The 15,301-nt window shown below is 34.3% G+C and overlaps 2 protein-coding genes across 5 annotated transcripts in view; both read right to left on the reverse strand.

Annotated features, from left to right (window-relative positions):
* Window positions 1-260: 260 nt before the first annotated feature.
* Window positions 261-7,301, reverse strand: LOC128520404 (leukocyte immunoglobulin-like receptor subfamily A member 3). The gene is made up of 6 exons (XM_053494636.1): window positions 7,121-7,301; window positions 4,360-4,626; window positions 3,789-4,058; window positions 2,143-2,436; window positions 1,440-1,715; window positions 261-1,346 (listed from the first exon to the last, which is right to left on the reverse strand). The coding sequence occupies exons 1-6, from the start codon at window positions 7,299-7,301 to the stop codon at window positions 1,006-1,008; spliced, it is 1,629 nt and encodes a 542-aa protein (XP_053350611.1). The 3' UTR covers window positions 261-1,005.
* A 584-nt stretch (window positions 7,302-7,885) lies between these two features.
* Window positions 7,886-15,301, reverse strand: part of LOC128522413 (carcinoembryonic antigen-related cell adhesion molecule 5-like) — a 29,824-nt gene continuing 22,408 nt past the window's right edge. The window contains exons 7-10 of one of the 4 annotated variants that reach the window (XM_053495608.1): window positions 13,251-13,508; window positions 10,493-10,759; window positions 9,922-10,191; window positions 7,886-8,556 (exon numbers count right to left, since the gene is read on the reverse strand). In XM_053495608.1, coding sequence (XP_053351583.1) covers window positions 8,255-8,556; window positions 9,922-10,191; window positions 10,493-10,759; window positions 13,251-13,508 — 1,097 coding nt within the window. In that variant the 3' untranslated portion in view covers window positions 7,886-8,254. The remainder of the gene's footprint in view (window positions 8,557-9,921; window positions 10,192-10,492; window positions 10,760-13,250; window positions 13,509-15,301) is intronic. The other 3 variants (XM_053495609.1, XM_053495606.1, XM_053495607.1) reach the window with 3 other exon arrangements.

Below are 15,301 nucleotides of genomic sequence, written 5' to 3' on the forward strand. Positions count from 1 at the left end.
ACTGTGGACTGTACCAACCTACTTTCACCCTGTCTGCGACCGACAATTGGAATAAAAATTGGTTATTAGAACACTTGGGATGTGGTACGTATAGTTAAGCGTCCCAGTGATGTTAGTATTATCACAACTCATGTAAAGCCTCTCATCCAATCAGATTTCTTGGTAAGAATTAACTATTGTACAGTTATGATTAACACAGGTATAGCATTTTCTGAATGTGTAAGATCTTTAACTCGCACAACAGACACACAGACACAAGGCAAGGTCTAGAAAAGGGTATTTTTTTATTAGAAAAATTGGGGAAAGGAAAGAACTTTAAGGAGAGACGAAAGGAAGAAATCATAAGCAGTGTCCAACTGGCATGTAGGCACATGGCTGGCAGGCTATGGTGGCAGCAGAGCCTCAGCACCACGTTTAGAGTTGTGGCCTGCTCACCCCACCCAGTCCTCCTTTGGTGTGGCCATAGGCAGGAGTCGAACACGACTGGCTGTCACTTCTCTAGTGGCTGCAGCGGCAATGCTGACTGGGAAGGGAAGCCTCAACATTGAGGCAGCAGCCCTTTCCTTTAGGTGACCGAGTCGCGATGGCTTGCCTCAACGAAACTGAGTGCAGTCTTTCAGCAGCTGATTAAAGAGCACTATACAATCCATATACCTTTAGAGTTCTTGGGGTGCATGGGGTGGCCTCTTTCACATGCTACTCTCCTGTCTGCTGGTGAGTGATGGTGGCAGAGTGGCGAAGTGGACTCACATAGAAAGTGGCTCTTGCAGCCTCTGCAATGACACGGTTACAGTCATAGCCAGACAGCTGTGCCAGCCAGCCCTGCCCCTTAACCTGCTGAAGGTGAGCCCACATGTCAAGTGACCCCTCAGGAGTGAGGGACAATCAGAAAAAAGATTTGGGTGCACGCCCATCACAAGAGAATTCATGACAGAATGTTTCATCATTAAAATATGCTACCAGTTGATCTACTCTCTCTTCATCACCACACACACGCGCACAAAATTATTGCTGATGTATTTCCTCACCAGTGACCCACAGTGGCTGTGGTTTGCTGTAGTGTGTGTGAAAGACTGGTTCTCCTCTCTCTGCTCTGCACATATAAACTCCTGTGTGATTCAGAGTAACAGGACTGAGAGTGTAGGAGCCTCCAGATCCTCTGCTGCTGTCTGAGAGGAGCGCTGTCCTGTACCTGAGGGAACCCTGACTGTCTCTGTAGGGAACACCTGTGTACCAGCTGAATGTCCAGCCTGTAGAGGAGTGTTTAACCTCACAGCTTAGAGTCACTGAGTCTCCTTCAGTCAGCCAGCTCAGTGGAGACACACTCACTACTGTCTCGGCTGTGTCTGATGGACAATACAGGAAAAAATAAATTAATATAAATACACACAGGTTGGCAAATTTTGTTATATTATAAATAAATGAAAACGCATACACACCTGATACAGTGAGTGTAAGAGCGTCACTGATCTCTGAGCTCTGAGAGTCACTGCTTCTCCTCCCTCTGCAGGTGTATTTACCCCCGTTATCAATTGTAACTGGGCTGAGGTTGAACTCCTGTGTTATTTGGTCTGAGTCGAGTAAGTAATCATTTTCAAACCAGCTGTACGTCCACTCAGTGTCTCCTCCTCCCTGTATTTCACATCTGAGAGTCACTCTCTCTCCTCTGAACACATGATTATCAAGGTTTATCCTCACCACAGCTTTAGGACTCTCTGTAAGAAAATTCAACCTACTGTTATGCAGAAAATAGATTTCACTCACAGCAGTCAGAACTTTAACTGTTTCCTACAAGTGATGCTGTTATAATAGTTTATTTCATACAAGGTAATGTGATTCTTCACTGTAAATGTAAAACGATTCAAAAGACGTAAATGTGTAAATTAATAATAATGACTTTCATATGCTAATATGCTATAGTTATATGTGGATCTTTAATGCACACATGCAAATGTGACCTATTATCATGCCCTATAGAGTATTCGGATATATTTCATGTTGAGTATATTGAGACGTGTAAAGTACATCTTAAACAGTGTGCTTGTTATGAATATGTTTGTGTAGGATTTATACTTATTTAGAATTTCTTTAGTAGATAGAAGGTTGTAGACACAGGCACTTGACAAAAGGTCTCTTACTCACCAGTAACATTTACCCAGAGTGCATCACTGTAGTGTGTGTAGTGGACTGGGTTTCTTCTTTCAGCTTTGCACCTGTACTGACCTCCATCAGAGACTCTAACTGATCTGATGGTGTAGGAATGGTCATGTTTGGTGGTGAAGGAACGGTAGTCTGCTTCTTTCTCAGATTTCTTTGTCTGTTTGAGCCAGTTAAACGTCCACCCATCAGACTGCGGCTTCAGTGTACAGTAAAGAGTCACTGAGTCTCCAGTCAGCGCAGCTCCTTTAAGGTTTGATGTGAGCTCAGGTTTATTTTCTGTTAGAAGTTAAACTCAGTTCAAGATGCAAAGTAGTTTTGAACCATACTAATTAATTAATAGTATAACATTATTAATGTTTCTGTGATGACACTCGTTTTAGATCTTTACCTGCTTTGCACTGATTGTGCAATTGTCAGCTTGAAAAATGATGAGAATGAAAATTATGATATTAAATGTACGTAAATCTTTACTGTGTTTAATACTGAAGGTTAATTTCTACTGTACATGATTTTGCAGATTATCAGCCTCTATACCACGTGCATATTAATACAACATGCACCACTACACATGCACACATACAGTACTACTAAAACTATATGAACGCAGTAAAAATTCTGTACTAAAGGGTCAAAATAATTTTTTATATTTTCCAGTGAACCTTAATCACACAGAAGTCCATCAGTCCTTCCTTCATGTACTGTAAGTGCAGCATTATGCAATCTGTACATCATATTAGGGGTAAAAAGAAATTGCCGAATGACTATTTGAAATAGTTGCAGTATAATCAAAGCAAAGTTTTTCAAAAAAAGATTTTTCTTGCATTTAAAACGCCTACTAAAATGTGAATTTTCTTCACTACACTAATCACCTCTACAGAGTAAAACATCTTATTAATATCAATGCTGGTATCTTCTTATTTATTACTCTTTCAGTATAAGATAGAAAGTTACAATATTCACAACTATTTACTTAAAAGAGAAGGAGAGACCAAAGACACTATATAATCCCTACATGATTATTCTGTTCATTCACATTGTAATAACCTTTACAGTAGTATTGAATACAGTGAAGATTTACATACAGTACATTTAATATCACAATTTTCATCACAATTTTCAATTTTATTCTAAGTAAATAAAAAAAAAAGTCTGAAAGCCGTTCTCTTTTAATAGTGCTTAGATAGCCCTCAGTCTTGCCGTACAAAGCTGGTACATTATTTTGTTTTATACACATCTATCTTCTATTAGACAAAGCTGAATGACAAAAATATCTTGATAGATTATTTGATTATTTTAAATTGTAAGTTGACAAAGAAAATTTTCAGTTATTTATATGCTTTATACAGTATTGTCATTCTAAAATAAAAAAGAAATAGTTACTTACTTACCTACTTATGTAAATATGCAAAAAACTTTTTTTTAACAATTATACACTTAATTATTGTCTTTTTTTTCCCTAAAATGTATTATAATAAGTTGTGGGGCTTTATTTCTGCAGCCAGTGTTTCCAAAAGCGAGCTCACTGACAGCAGTGGAGTGTTTATCATACAGAATTTTATTCAAAATACACATCTACACTTTTCTCTACACTGTTAATACAGCCAATATGTAAAATAAAACCCACTCACCTGATACAGTCAGTGTAACAGCAGCACTGGTCTCTGTGTATTTTGGGTCTGATGACTTTGTTCCTTTACATGTATAATCACCTTTATTAGACTCTTTAACGTCAGTGATTGTGTATGTTTTCTCTCCTGCAGCATCACTGAGTTCTTTATTATCTCTATACCAGTTATACTGCCAGGATCCTCCAGTCTGTATCTCACATGTGAGAGTGACTCTTTCCCCAATGAACACACTCTCAGCAGGCTGTACTTTCACTACAGGCTGCGGTCTCGCTAGCGAAATATAATAAACATCTTGTAAAAATATATTGCATCTCAACTTCATTTAATATTTGTATGAATATAATTACACAGCTATGATTTTATTCAGATTTCTTTAAAAAAAAATCATTTAAATGCCTTAAATTAATTAAGAACTTTTTTTTTCTCAATGTTGAATTAAGTCCTTATGGTGTTTCTATAGGTTCAGATAGACTTGCACGAACACTGAATGTGTTAAATCATGACTGGGGATTTTACTGTGCAGTAGTCTTAATTTAAATTTTGTAGTGAAAAAGTAGAAATCATGACGTACCTCTCACTGTGATCGTGGCTGGATCACTGAACTCTGACATGTAGTTTCTCCTGTGTGCTTTACAGTAGTATTTTGTTTGTCCTTCATTAGAGATTGTCACACTGAGTGTGTTACTGTGTGTATCTACAGATGTCAGATGTCTTGATTGCTGATAACTGTCCCAAAGAAAAGTCCATCCAGGACCCTGCAGATAACAGGTCAGAGTAACTCTGTCTCCAGTGTAGATGGAGCTCTGAGGATTCACTCTCACAGTCGGTTTGGGTTTTTCTGTTGATGTAAAATTATAAAGGTATTATAGCTGCTTTTACCTTTACAGCATAAACACTAGTTTAATATTTGTGCATAATTTTATATTTCTGTACAGAGTTTACTGTAAGAGATTACAGTGATGTAATTCATTTTACATTTTAAAATTGTTTACACAAGTGTATACACTGTAAAAAATGAAATTGGCTACCTGTTACATGTACTAAAATGTAATATGTGTTTTGGACATAGTAATTTCATTTTTCCAAGATGAACATGAATAAATTATGTTGTATTCGCATGAAATTCAACAACTTAACATGTATTAGATTTAATCATGTTGAGATAAACCAAAGAGATCTTATCACTATGAAAACCGGAAATATCAAAGCAAACATCGCGAGAAGAGAACAATGTTAAGGAGACAAACGTTTGGTGGGCGTGTGGAAAAGGTAAGCAGGAATTAATTCCTATGTTTCTAAATAGAAACGAAATACTGAACATAAATGTCACCTGCGGTTTAGCGATGTTTAGTCACGTTATTTTGGTTTAGGCTATTTCTTGTATTTTTAATCACACTTAAAATACTGATGGTTATATGCGCGTGCTTAATCTCTCGTTTCGGTCTGTTCTCATGAGTTGTGAAGCGATTGGAACAAAGTATAAAAACTTAAATTAGCAAATGAAAAATATCATGAATTTTAATTGAATATCTATCTCTACATTTTTTCACAGGAGTTTGTGACTGAAAAGTGTCCTGTCTGCATCTGACTTCAGGAGTTTCCTGACCAACCGTCTCTAACGGTCATATTAAAAAAGTCATCACGTACAGTTATAAAGTACAACACGTTTCTGTTGGTGTATATTTTTTTTTTCTTTGATTAATACTTATTTGTAGAGTTTTTTTGATGTACGTTGCTGCTGGTGTAAAACAGGGTTTTTATTAAATATAAAATGAAAATCTCTGTTTTATCACGTTTGTCTTATGATTCCCTCCTTCACAGAATTCTGTTGACCAGGGCTTGAAATTTAAATTTACCTGAGTTGGATCAACTTAATTTACAACTGAAAAATTTGTTGTACCAACTCTATTTATTTATGTTAAATTATGTTGGGCGCAGCTGTAGTAAATAAGTTAAATGAACCTAATAAAATTAATTAGACTGATAGATTTTTTAATTAAAATTACATTAAACATTTGAATAATGTAAGCACTAAGAAATTGTTAGACTTTTAAATGATAATGGAGTATAATAGACATAATTCAATTACATTCATTCAATTCAATTTTATTTGAATAGCGCTTTTAGCAATTTTCATTGCCGCAAAGCAGCTTTACACAATCAAAAGAATTATATTACATTACATATATTACATTACAATTGCACAATCAATTGCTATTACAGTAAATGATAAAGATTATGTTAAGTCAACATGATTCTTTCACACACGTTTAACATGAATGAAATACTTTGGTTTAGGAGGGAAAAATTTAGTAATTTGGCCACATTTTGATAATTGTGGGACCGATGTACACATTAAAATCAAGTAAATTCAAAGGATTATTTTTTTCAGTGTAGATCTCTGTAATAAGCTTGTGAAATACCTTTTCCATATGATGCTTTATAAATTCTAAATCATGTTGATTTTTGCGGGTAAAATAATGTGTTTATTATAAAGGTCAATAATTTTTTAACAATAAAATGAATAGTTGAGAAGAATTTGTCAAATCAATCAGAAAAGCTTATAAATAGTTATGATTCATTTCAATTTAAAATTACATGGTTACTTTAAAATAGGAAAGTGAAAAAGTAAATAATCAGAAAAGAATCTACAGAAAATATTATAATAATATTTGCATGCATATGAACTTAAGTAACATCCAATTTTCAATCCATAGGGTTTAATATGATGTTGGTCCCACCCCCTTTTCAGCTATAACAGCTTTAACTCTTCTGGAAAGGCTTTCCACAAGGATTGGGAGTGTGAGACACGCATTTGTGAGGTCAACCACTGATGTTGGTCAAGAAGGCCTGGCTCACAGTCTGCGCTCTAATTCATCCCAAAGGTGTCGTATTAGGTTGAGGTCAGGACTCTGTGTCGGCCAGTCAAGTTCTTCTACACCAAACTTACTCATTCATATTTTTATGGACTTTGCTTTGTCCACTGGTGCGCAGTCATATTGGAACTGGTGTGGGGTTATTTTTCAGGAGTTAGATTCGGCCCCTGCAGTAAAAGGAATCTTAATGCTTCAGTATACCAGGTCATTTTAGACATTTTATACAATGCTTCCAACATTGTGTAAACAGTTTGGGGACAACCCCCTCCCGTTCCATCATCACTGCGCAACAGTGCACAAAACAACTGCAAAGGGGGGCCAACATCATATTAAACTCTATGGATTAAGAATTGGAGAATTGGATTTTACTTAAGTTCATATACATGTGACAGCAAGCAAGCAAATACTTTTGGAAATATAGTGTACATACGTAGCAAGATAAACTCACACACTCACCTGATACAAAGAGCATAACAGGATCACTCATCTGTGAGCTCTTTGAGTCACCTTGCCTTCCTCTGCAGGTGTATTTACCACTGAAATCAATTGTGTCTGTAAACTCCTGTGCTGTGTTCTGTAGCTGTGTGTTATTCTTATACCAGCTGTACGTCCACTCAGTGTCTCCTCCTGTCTGCATGTCACATCTGAAAGTCACTCTCTCTCCACTGAAAACCCCTGTATCAGGCTTTATAATCACCACAGGTTTAGGACTCTCTGTAAGATTTTTAAATTTAATACAGAATTTATGAATCCTTTTAAAGTATAAATATAGTCTGCTCACATGTAAATGATTAAACTTTGTCAGACAACAGTTCCTACTGATGAAATAAATGAAGATCACAATTTTAAATAAAGACACACCACTAAAAATAATCAGGTTACTGTTCACATGTTCTACACTATTCATTCATGTCTCAATTACAATGTGTTGCCTATTATGTGTATTCTTCATATGATCTATATAAATGCTGAATGTCAACAAGGGAAAAAGAAATTGTCTCTAATATATACAGAGCTGTGCTAGCAAAACACTGACGGAGTACAATTTGATCACCTTTTTTACTTTATGTTTCTTGATAATTTAGCTAAAAGAGTTTGTAGAAAGCAGTGTAAAACAAAACATTATTTATTATTGTTATATTGTGACCCTCAAAAAAAAATAAAAATTCTTTCATTTAAAACACCTACTAAAACTCTCTTACTATATACAGTGCCATGAAAATTATTTGCCCATTTTTTCCCTTTTTTTGTGACATTTGTCACATTTTTTTATTTCATACAAGGTAATGTGATTCTTCACTGTAAATGTAAAACGATTCAAAAGACGTAAATGTGTAAATTAATAATAATGACTTTCATATGCTAATATGCTATAGTTATATGTGGATCTTTAATGCACACATGCAAATGTGACCTATTATCATGCCCTATAGAGTATTCGGATATATTTCATGTTGAGTATATTGAGACGTGTAAAGTACATCTTAAACAGTGTGCTTGTTATGAATATGTTTGTGTAGGATTTATACTTATTTAGAATTTCTTTAGTAGATAGAAGGTTGTAGACACAGGCACTTGACAAAAGGTCTCTTACTCACCAGTAACATTTACCCAGAGTGCATCACTGTAGTGTGTGTAGTGGACTGGGTTTCTTCTTTCAGCTTTGCACCTGTACTGACCTCCATCAGAGACTCTAACTGATCTGATGGTGTAGGAATGGTCATGTTTGGTGGTGAAGGAACGGTAGTCTGCTTCTTTCTCAGATTTCTTTGTCTGTTTGAGCCAGTTAAACGTCCACCCATCAGACTGCGGCTTCAGTCTACAGTACAGAGTCACTGAGTCTCCAGTCAGTGCAGCTCCTTTAAGGTTTGATGTGAGCTCTGGTTTATTTTCTGTTAAAAGTGAAACTCAGTTCAAGATCCAACGTAGTTTTGAACCATAATAAATCATTAGTAGTATAACAATATTAATGTTTCTGTGATGACACTGGTTTTAGATCTTCACCTACTCTGCATTGATTGTGCAATTTTTATCTTGACAAATGATGAGAATAAAAATTGTAATAATAAATGTACATACTGTAAATCTTTACTGTATTGAATACTGAAGGTTAACTGCTACATGATTTTGCAGATTATCCGCCTCTATACCACCTGCATATTAATACAACATGCACCACTACACATGCACACATACTGTACTACTAAAACTACATGAACACAGTAGAAAATTCTGTTCACTTAGTAGAGGGTCCAAATAATTTTTTAATTTTCCAGTGAACCTTATTTACACAGAAGTTCCTCAGTCCTTCGTTCATGTACTGTAATTGCAGCATTATGCAAGCTGTACATCATATTAGGGGTAAATCGATATTGCCAAATGACTATTTGAAATACTGTAGTTGCAGTATAATCAAGCAATAATTTTCAAAAAAATATTTTTCTTGCATTTAAAACGCCTACTAAGATGTGAATTACTATTGACTACACTAATCACCTCTACAGAGTAAAACATCTTATTTATATCAATGCTGGTATCTTCTTATTTATTACTCTTTCAGTATAAGATAGAAAGTTACAATATTCACAACTATTTACTTAAAAGAGAAGGAGAGACCAAAGACACTATATAATCCCTACATGATTATTCTGTTCATTCACATTGTAATAACCTTTACAGTAGTATTGAATACAGTGAAGATTTACATACAGTACATTTAATATCACAATTTTCATCACAATTTTCAATTTTATTCTAAGTAAATAAAAAAAAAAAGTCTGAAAGCCGTTCTCTTTTAATAGTGCTTAGATAGCCCTCAGTCTTGCCGTTCAAAGCTGGTGCATTATTTTGTTTTATACACATCTATCTTCTATTAAACAAAGCTGAATGACAAAAATATCTTGATAGATTATTTGATTATTTTAAATTGTAAGTTGACAAAGAAAATTCTCAGTTATTTATATGCTTTATACAGTATTGTCATTCTAAAATAAAAAAAGGAATAGTTACTTACTTACCTACTTATGTAAATATGCAAAAAACTTTTTTTTAACAATTATACACTTAATTATTGTATTTTTTTCCCCTAAAATGTATTATAATAAGTTGTGGGGCTTTATTTCTGCATCCAGTGTTTCCAAAAGCGAGCTCACTGACAGCAGTGGAGTGTTTATCATACTGAATTTTATTCAAAATACACATCTACACTTTTCTCTACACTGTTAATACAGCCAATATGTGAAATAAAACCCACTCACCTGATACAGTCAGTGTAACAGCAGCACTGGTCTCTGTGTATTTTGGGTCTGATGACTTTGTTCCTTTACATGTATAATCACCTTTATTAGACTCTTTAACATCAGTGATTGTGTATGTTTTATCTCCTGCAGCATCACTGAGTTCTGTATTATCTCTATACCAGTTATACTGCCAGGATCCTCCAGTCTGTATCTCACATGTGAGAGTGACTCTTTCCCCAATGAACACACTCTCAGCAGGCTGTACTTTCACTACAGGCTGCGGTCTCGCTAGCGAAATATAATAAACATCTTGTAAAAATATATTGCATCTCAACTTCATTGAATATTTGTATGAATATAATTACACAGCTATGATTTTATTCAGATTTCTTTTTAAAAAAATCATTTAAATGCCTTAAATTAATTAAGAACTTTTTTTTTCTCAATGTTGAATTAAGTCCTTATGGTGTTTCTATAGGTTCAGATAGACTTGCACGAACACTGAATGTGTTAAATCATGACTGGGGATTTTACTGTGCAGTAGTCTTAATTTAAATTTTGTAGTGAAAAAGTAGAAATCATGACGTACCTCTCACTGTGATCGTGGCTGGATCACTGAACTCTGACATGTAGTTTCTCCTGTGTGCTTTACAGTAGTATGTTGTTTGTCCTTCATTAGAGATTGTCACACTGAGTGTGTTACTGTGTGTATCTACAGATGACAGATGTCTTGATTGCTGATGATCATACCAGAGAAAAGTCCATCCAGTAGACTGTAGATCACAGCTCAGAGTAACTCTGTCTCCAGTGTAGATGGAGCTCTGAGGATTCACTCTCACAGTCGGTTTGGGTTTTTCTATTAATGTGAAATTATAAAGGTATTAGAGCTGCTTTTACGTTTAAAGAATAAACAGTAGTTTAATATTTGTGCATAATTTTATATTTCTGTACAGAGTTTACTGTAAGAGATTACAGTGATGTAATACATTTTATATTTTAAAATTGCCTACACAAGTGTATACACTGTAAAAAATGAAATTGGCTACCTGTTACATGTACTAAAATGTAATATGTGTTTTGGACATAGTAATTTCATGTTTCCAAGATGAACATGAATAAATTATGTTGTATTCGCATGAAATTCAACAACTTAACATGTATTAGATTTAATCATGTTGAGATAAACCAAAGAGATCTTATCACTATGAAAACCGGAAATATCAAAGCAAACATCGCGAGAAGAGAACAACATTAAGGAGACAAACGTTTGGTGGGCGTGTGGAAAAGGTAAGCAGAAATTAATTCCCATGTTTCTAAATAGAAACGAAATACTGAACATAAATGTCACCTGCGGTTTAGCGATGTTTAGTCACGTTATTTTGGTTTAGGCTATTTCTTGTATTTTTAATCACACTTAAAATACTGATGGTTATATGCGCGTGCTTAATCTCTCGTTTCGGTCTGTTCTCATGAGTTGTGAAGCGATTGGAACAAAGTATAAAAACTTAAATTAGCAAATGAAAAATATCATGAATTTTAATTGAATATCTATCTCTACATTTTTTCACAGGAGTTTGTGACTGAAAAGTGTCCTGTCTGCATCTGACTTCAGGAGTTTCCTGACCAACCGTCTCTAACGGTCATATTAAAAAAGTCATAACGTACAGTTATAAAGTACAACACGTTTCTGTTGGTGTATATTTTTTTTTCTTTGATTAATACTTATTTGTAGAGTTTTTTTGATGTACGTTGCTGCTGGTGTAAAACAGGGTTTTTATTAAATATAAAATGAAAATCTCTGTTTTATCACGTTTGTCTTATGATTCCCTCCTTCACAGAATTCTGTTGACCAGGGCTTGAAATTTAAATTTACCTGAGTTGGATCAACTTAATTTACAACTGAAAAATTTGTTGTACCAACTCTATTTATTTATGTTAAATTATGTTGGGCGCAGCTGTAGTAAATAAGTTAAATGAACCTAATAAAATTAATTAGACTAATAGATTTTTTAATTAAAATTACATTAAACATTTGAATAATGTAAGCACTAAGAAATTGTTAGACTTTTAAATAATAATGGAGTATAATAGACATAATTCAATTACATTCATTCAATTCAATTTTATTTGAATAGCGCTTTTAGCAATTTTCATTGCCGCAAAGCAGCTTTACACAATCAAAAGAATTATATTACATTACATATATTACATTACAATTGCACAATCAATTGCTATTACAGTAAATGATAAAGATTATGTTAAGTCAACATGATTCTTTCACACACGTTTAACATGAATGAAATACTTTGGTTTAGGAGGGAAAAATTTAGTAATTTGGCCACATTTTGATAATTGTGGGACCGATGTACACATTAAAATCAAGTAAATTCAAAGGATTATTTTTTTCAGTGTAGATCTCTGTAATAAGCTTGTGAAATACCTTTTCCATATGATGCTTTATAAATTCTAAATCATGTTGATTTTCATGTTGAGTTTAATATAAAGGTCAATTATTTTTTAACAATAAAATGAATAGTTGAGAAAAATTTGTCAAATCAATCAGAAAAGCTTATTGATTATAAATAGTTATGATTCATTTCAATTTAAAATTACATGGTTACTTTAAAATATGAAAGTGAAAAAGTAAATAAACAGAAAAGAATCTACAGAAAATATTATAATAATATTTGCATGCATATGAACTTGAGTAACATCCAATTTTCAATCCATAGGGTTTAATATGATGTTGGTCCCACCCCCTTTTTAGCTATAACAGCTTTAACTCTTCTGGAAAGGCTTTCCACAAGGATTAGGAGTGTGAGACACGCATTTGTGAGGTCAACCACTGATGTTGGTCAGGAAGGCCTGGCTCAAAGTCTGCGCTCTAATTCATCCCAAAGGTGTTGTATCAGGTTGAGGTCAGGACTCTGTGTCGGCCAGTCAAGTTCTTCTACACCAAACTTACTCATTCATATTTTTATGGACTTTGCTTTGTCCACTGGTGCGCAGCCATGTTGGAACTGGTGTGGGGTTATTTTTCAGGAGTTAGATTCGGCCCCTGCAGTAAAAGGAATCTTAATGCTTCAGTATACCAGGTCATTTTAGACATTTTATACAATGCTTCCAACATTGTGTAAACAGTTTGGGGACAACCCCCTCCCGTTCCATCATCACTGCGCAACAGTGCACAAAACAACTGCAAAGGGGGGCCAACATCATATTAAACTCTATGGATTAAGAATTGGAGAATTGGATTTTACTTAAGTTCATATACATGTGACAGCAAGCAAGCAAATACTTTTGGAAATATAGTGTACATACGTAGGAAGATAAACTCACACACTCACCTGATACAAAGAGCATAACAGGATCACTCATCTGTGAGCTCTTTGAGTCACCTTGCCTTCCTCTGCAGGTGTATTTACCACTGAAATCAATTGTGTCTGTAAACTCCTGTGCTGTGTTCTGTAGCTGTGTGTTATTCTTATACCAGCTGTACGTCCACTCGGTGTCTCCTCCTGTCTGCATGTTACATCTGAAAGTCACGCTCTCTCCTCTGAACACCCGTGTATCAGGGTTTATAATCACCATAGGTTTAGGACTCTCTGTAAGATTTTTAAATTTAATACAGAATTTATGAAATCTTTAAAGTATAAATATAGTTTGCTCACATGTATATGATTAAACTTTGTCAGACAACAGTTCCTACGGATGAAATAAATGAAGATCACAATTTTAAATAAAGACACACCACTAAAAATAATCAGGTTACTGTACTGAAAATTCACATGTTCTACACTATTTATTCATGTCTCAATTACAATATGTTGCCTATTATGTGTATTCTTCATATGATCTATATAAATGCTGAATGTCAACAAGGGAAAAAGAAATTGTCTCTAATATATACAGAGCTGTGCTAGCAAAACACTGACGGAGTACAATTTGATCACCTTTTTTACTTTATGTTTCTTGATAATTTAGCTAAAAGAGTTTGTAGAAAGCAGTGTAAAACAAAACATTATTTATTATTGTTATATTGTGACCCTCAAAAAAAAATAAAAATTCTTTCATTTAAAACACCTACTAAAACTCTCTTACTATATACAGTGCCATGAAAATTATTTGCCCATTTTTTCCCTTTTTTTGTGATATTTGTCACATTTTTTTATTTCATACAAGGTAATGTGATTCTTCACTGTAAATGTAAAACGATTCAAAAGACGTAAATGTGTAAATTAATAATAATGACTTTCATATGCTAATATTCTATAGTTTATGGATCCTTAATGCACACATGCAAATGTGACCTATTATCATGCCCTATAGAGTATTCGGATATATTTCATGTTGAGTATATTGAGACGTGTAAAGTACATCTTAAACAGTGTGCTTGTTATGAATATGTTTGTGTAGGATTTATACTTATTTAGAATTTCTTTAGTAGATAGAAGGTTGTAGACACAGGCACTTGACAAAAGGTCTCTTACTCACCAGTAACATTTACCCAGAGTGCATCACTGTAGTGTGTGTAGTGGACTGGGTTTCTTCTTTCAGCTTTGCACCTGTACTGACCTCCATCAGAGACTCTAACTGATCTGATGGTGTAGGAATGGTCATGTTTGGTGGTGAAGGAACGGTAGTCTGCTTCTTTCTCAGATTTCTTTGTCTGTTTGAGCCAGTTAAACGTCCACCCATCAGACTGCGGCTTCAGTCTACAGTACAGAGTCACTGAGTCTCCAGTCAGTGCAGCTCCTTTAAGGTTTGATGTGAGCTCTGGTTTATTTTCTGTTAAAAGTGAAACTCAGTTCAAGATGCAACGTAGTTTTGAACCATAATAAATCATTAGTAGTATAACAATATTAATGTTTCTGTGATGACACTGGTTTTAGATCTTCACCTACTCTGCATTGATTGTGCAATTTTTATCTTGACAAATGATGAGAATAAAAATTGTAATAATAAATGTACATACTGTAAATCTTTACTGTATTGAATACTGAAGGTTAACTGCTACATGATTTTGCAGATTATCCGCCTCTATACCACGTGCATATTAATACAACATGCACCACTACACATGCACACATACTGTACTACTAAAACTACATGAACACAGTAGAAAATTCTGTTCACTTAGTAGAGGGTCCAAATAATTTTTTAATTTTCCAGTGAACCTTATTTACACAGAAGTTCCTCAGTCCTTCGTTTATGTACTGTAATTGCAGCATTATGCAAGCTGTACATCATATTAGGGGTAAATCGATATTGCCAAATGACTATTTGAAATACTGTAGTTGCAGTATAATCAAGCAATAATTTTCAAAAAATATTTTTCTTGCATTTAAAACGCCTACTAAGATGTGAATTACTATTGACTACACTAATCACCTCTACA

Source organism: Clarias gariepinus, chromosome 1 (genome assembly GCF_024256425.1).
Source record: "Clarias gariepinus isolate MV-2021 ecotype Netherlands chromosome 1, CGAR_prim_01v2, whole genome shotgun sequence".
Taxonomy (NCBI): domain Eukaryota; kingdom Metazoa; phylum Chordata; class Actinopteri; order Siluriformes; family Clariidae; genus Clarias; species Clarias gariepinus.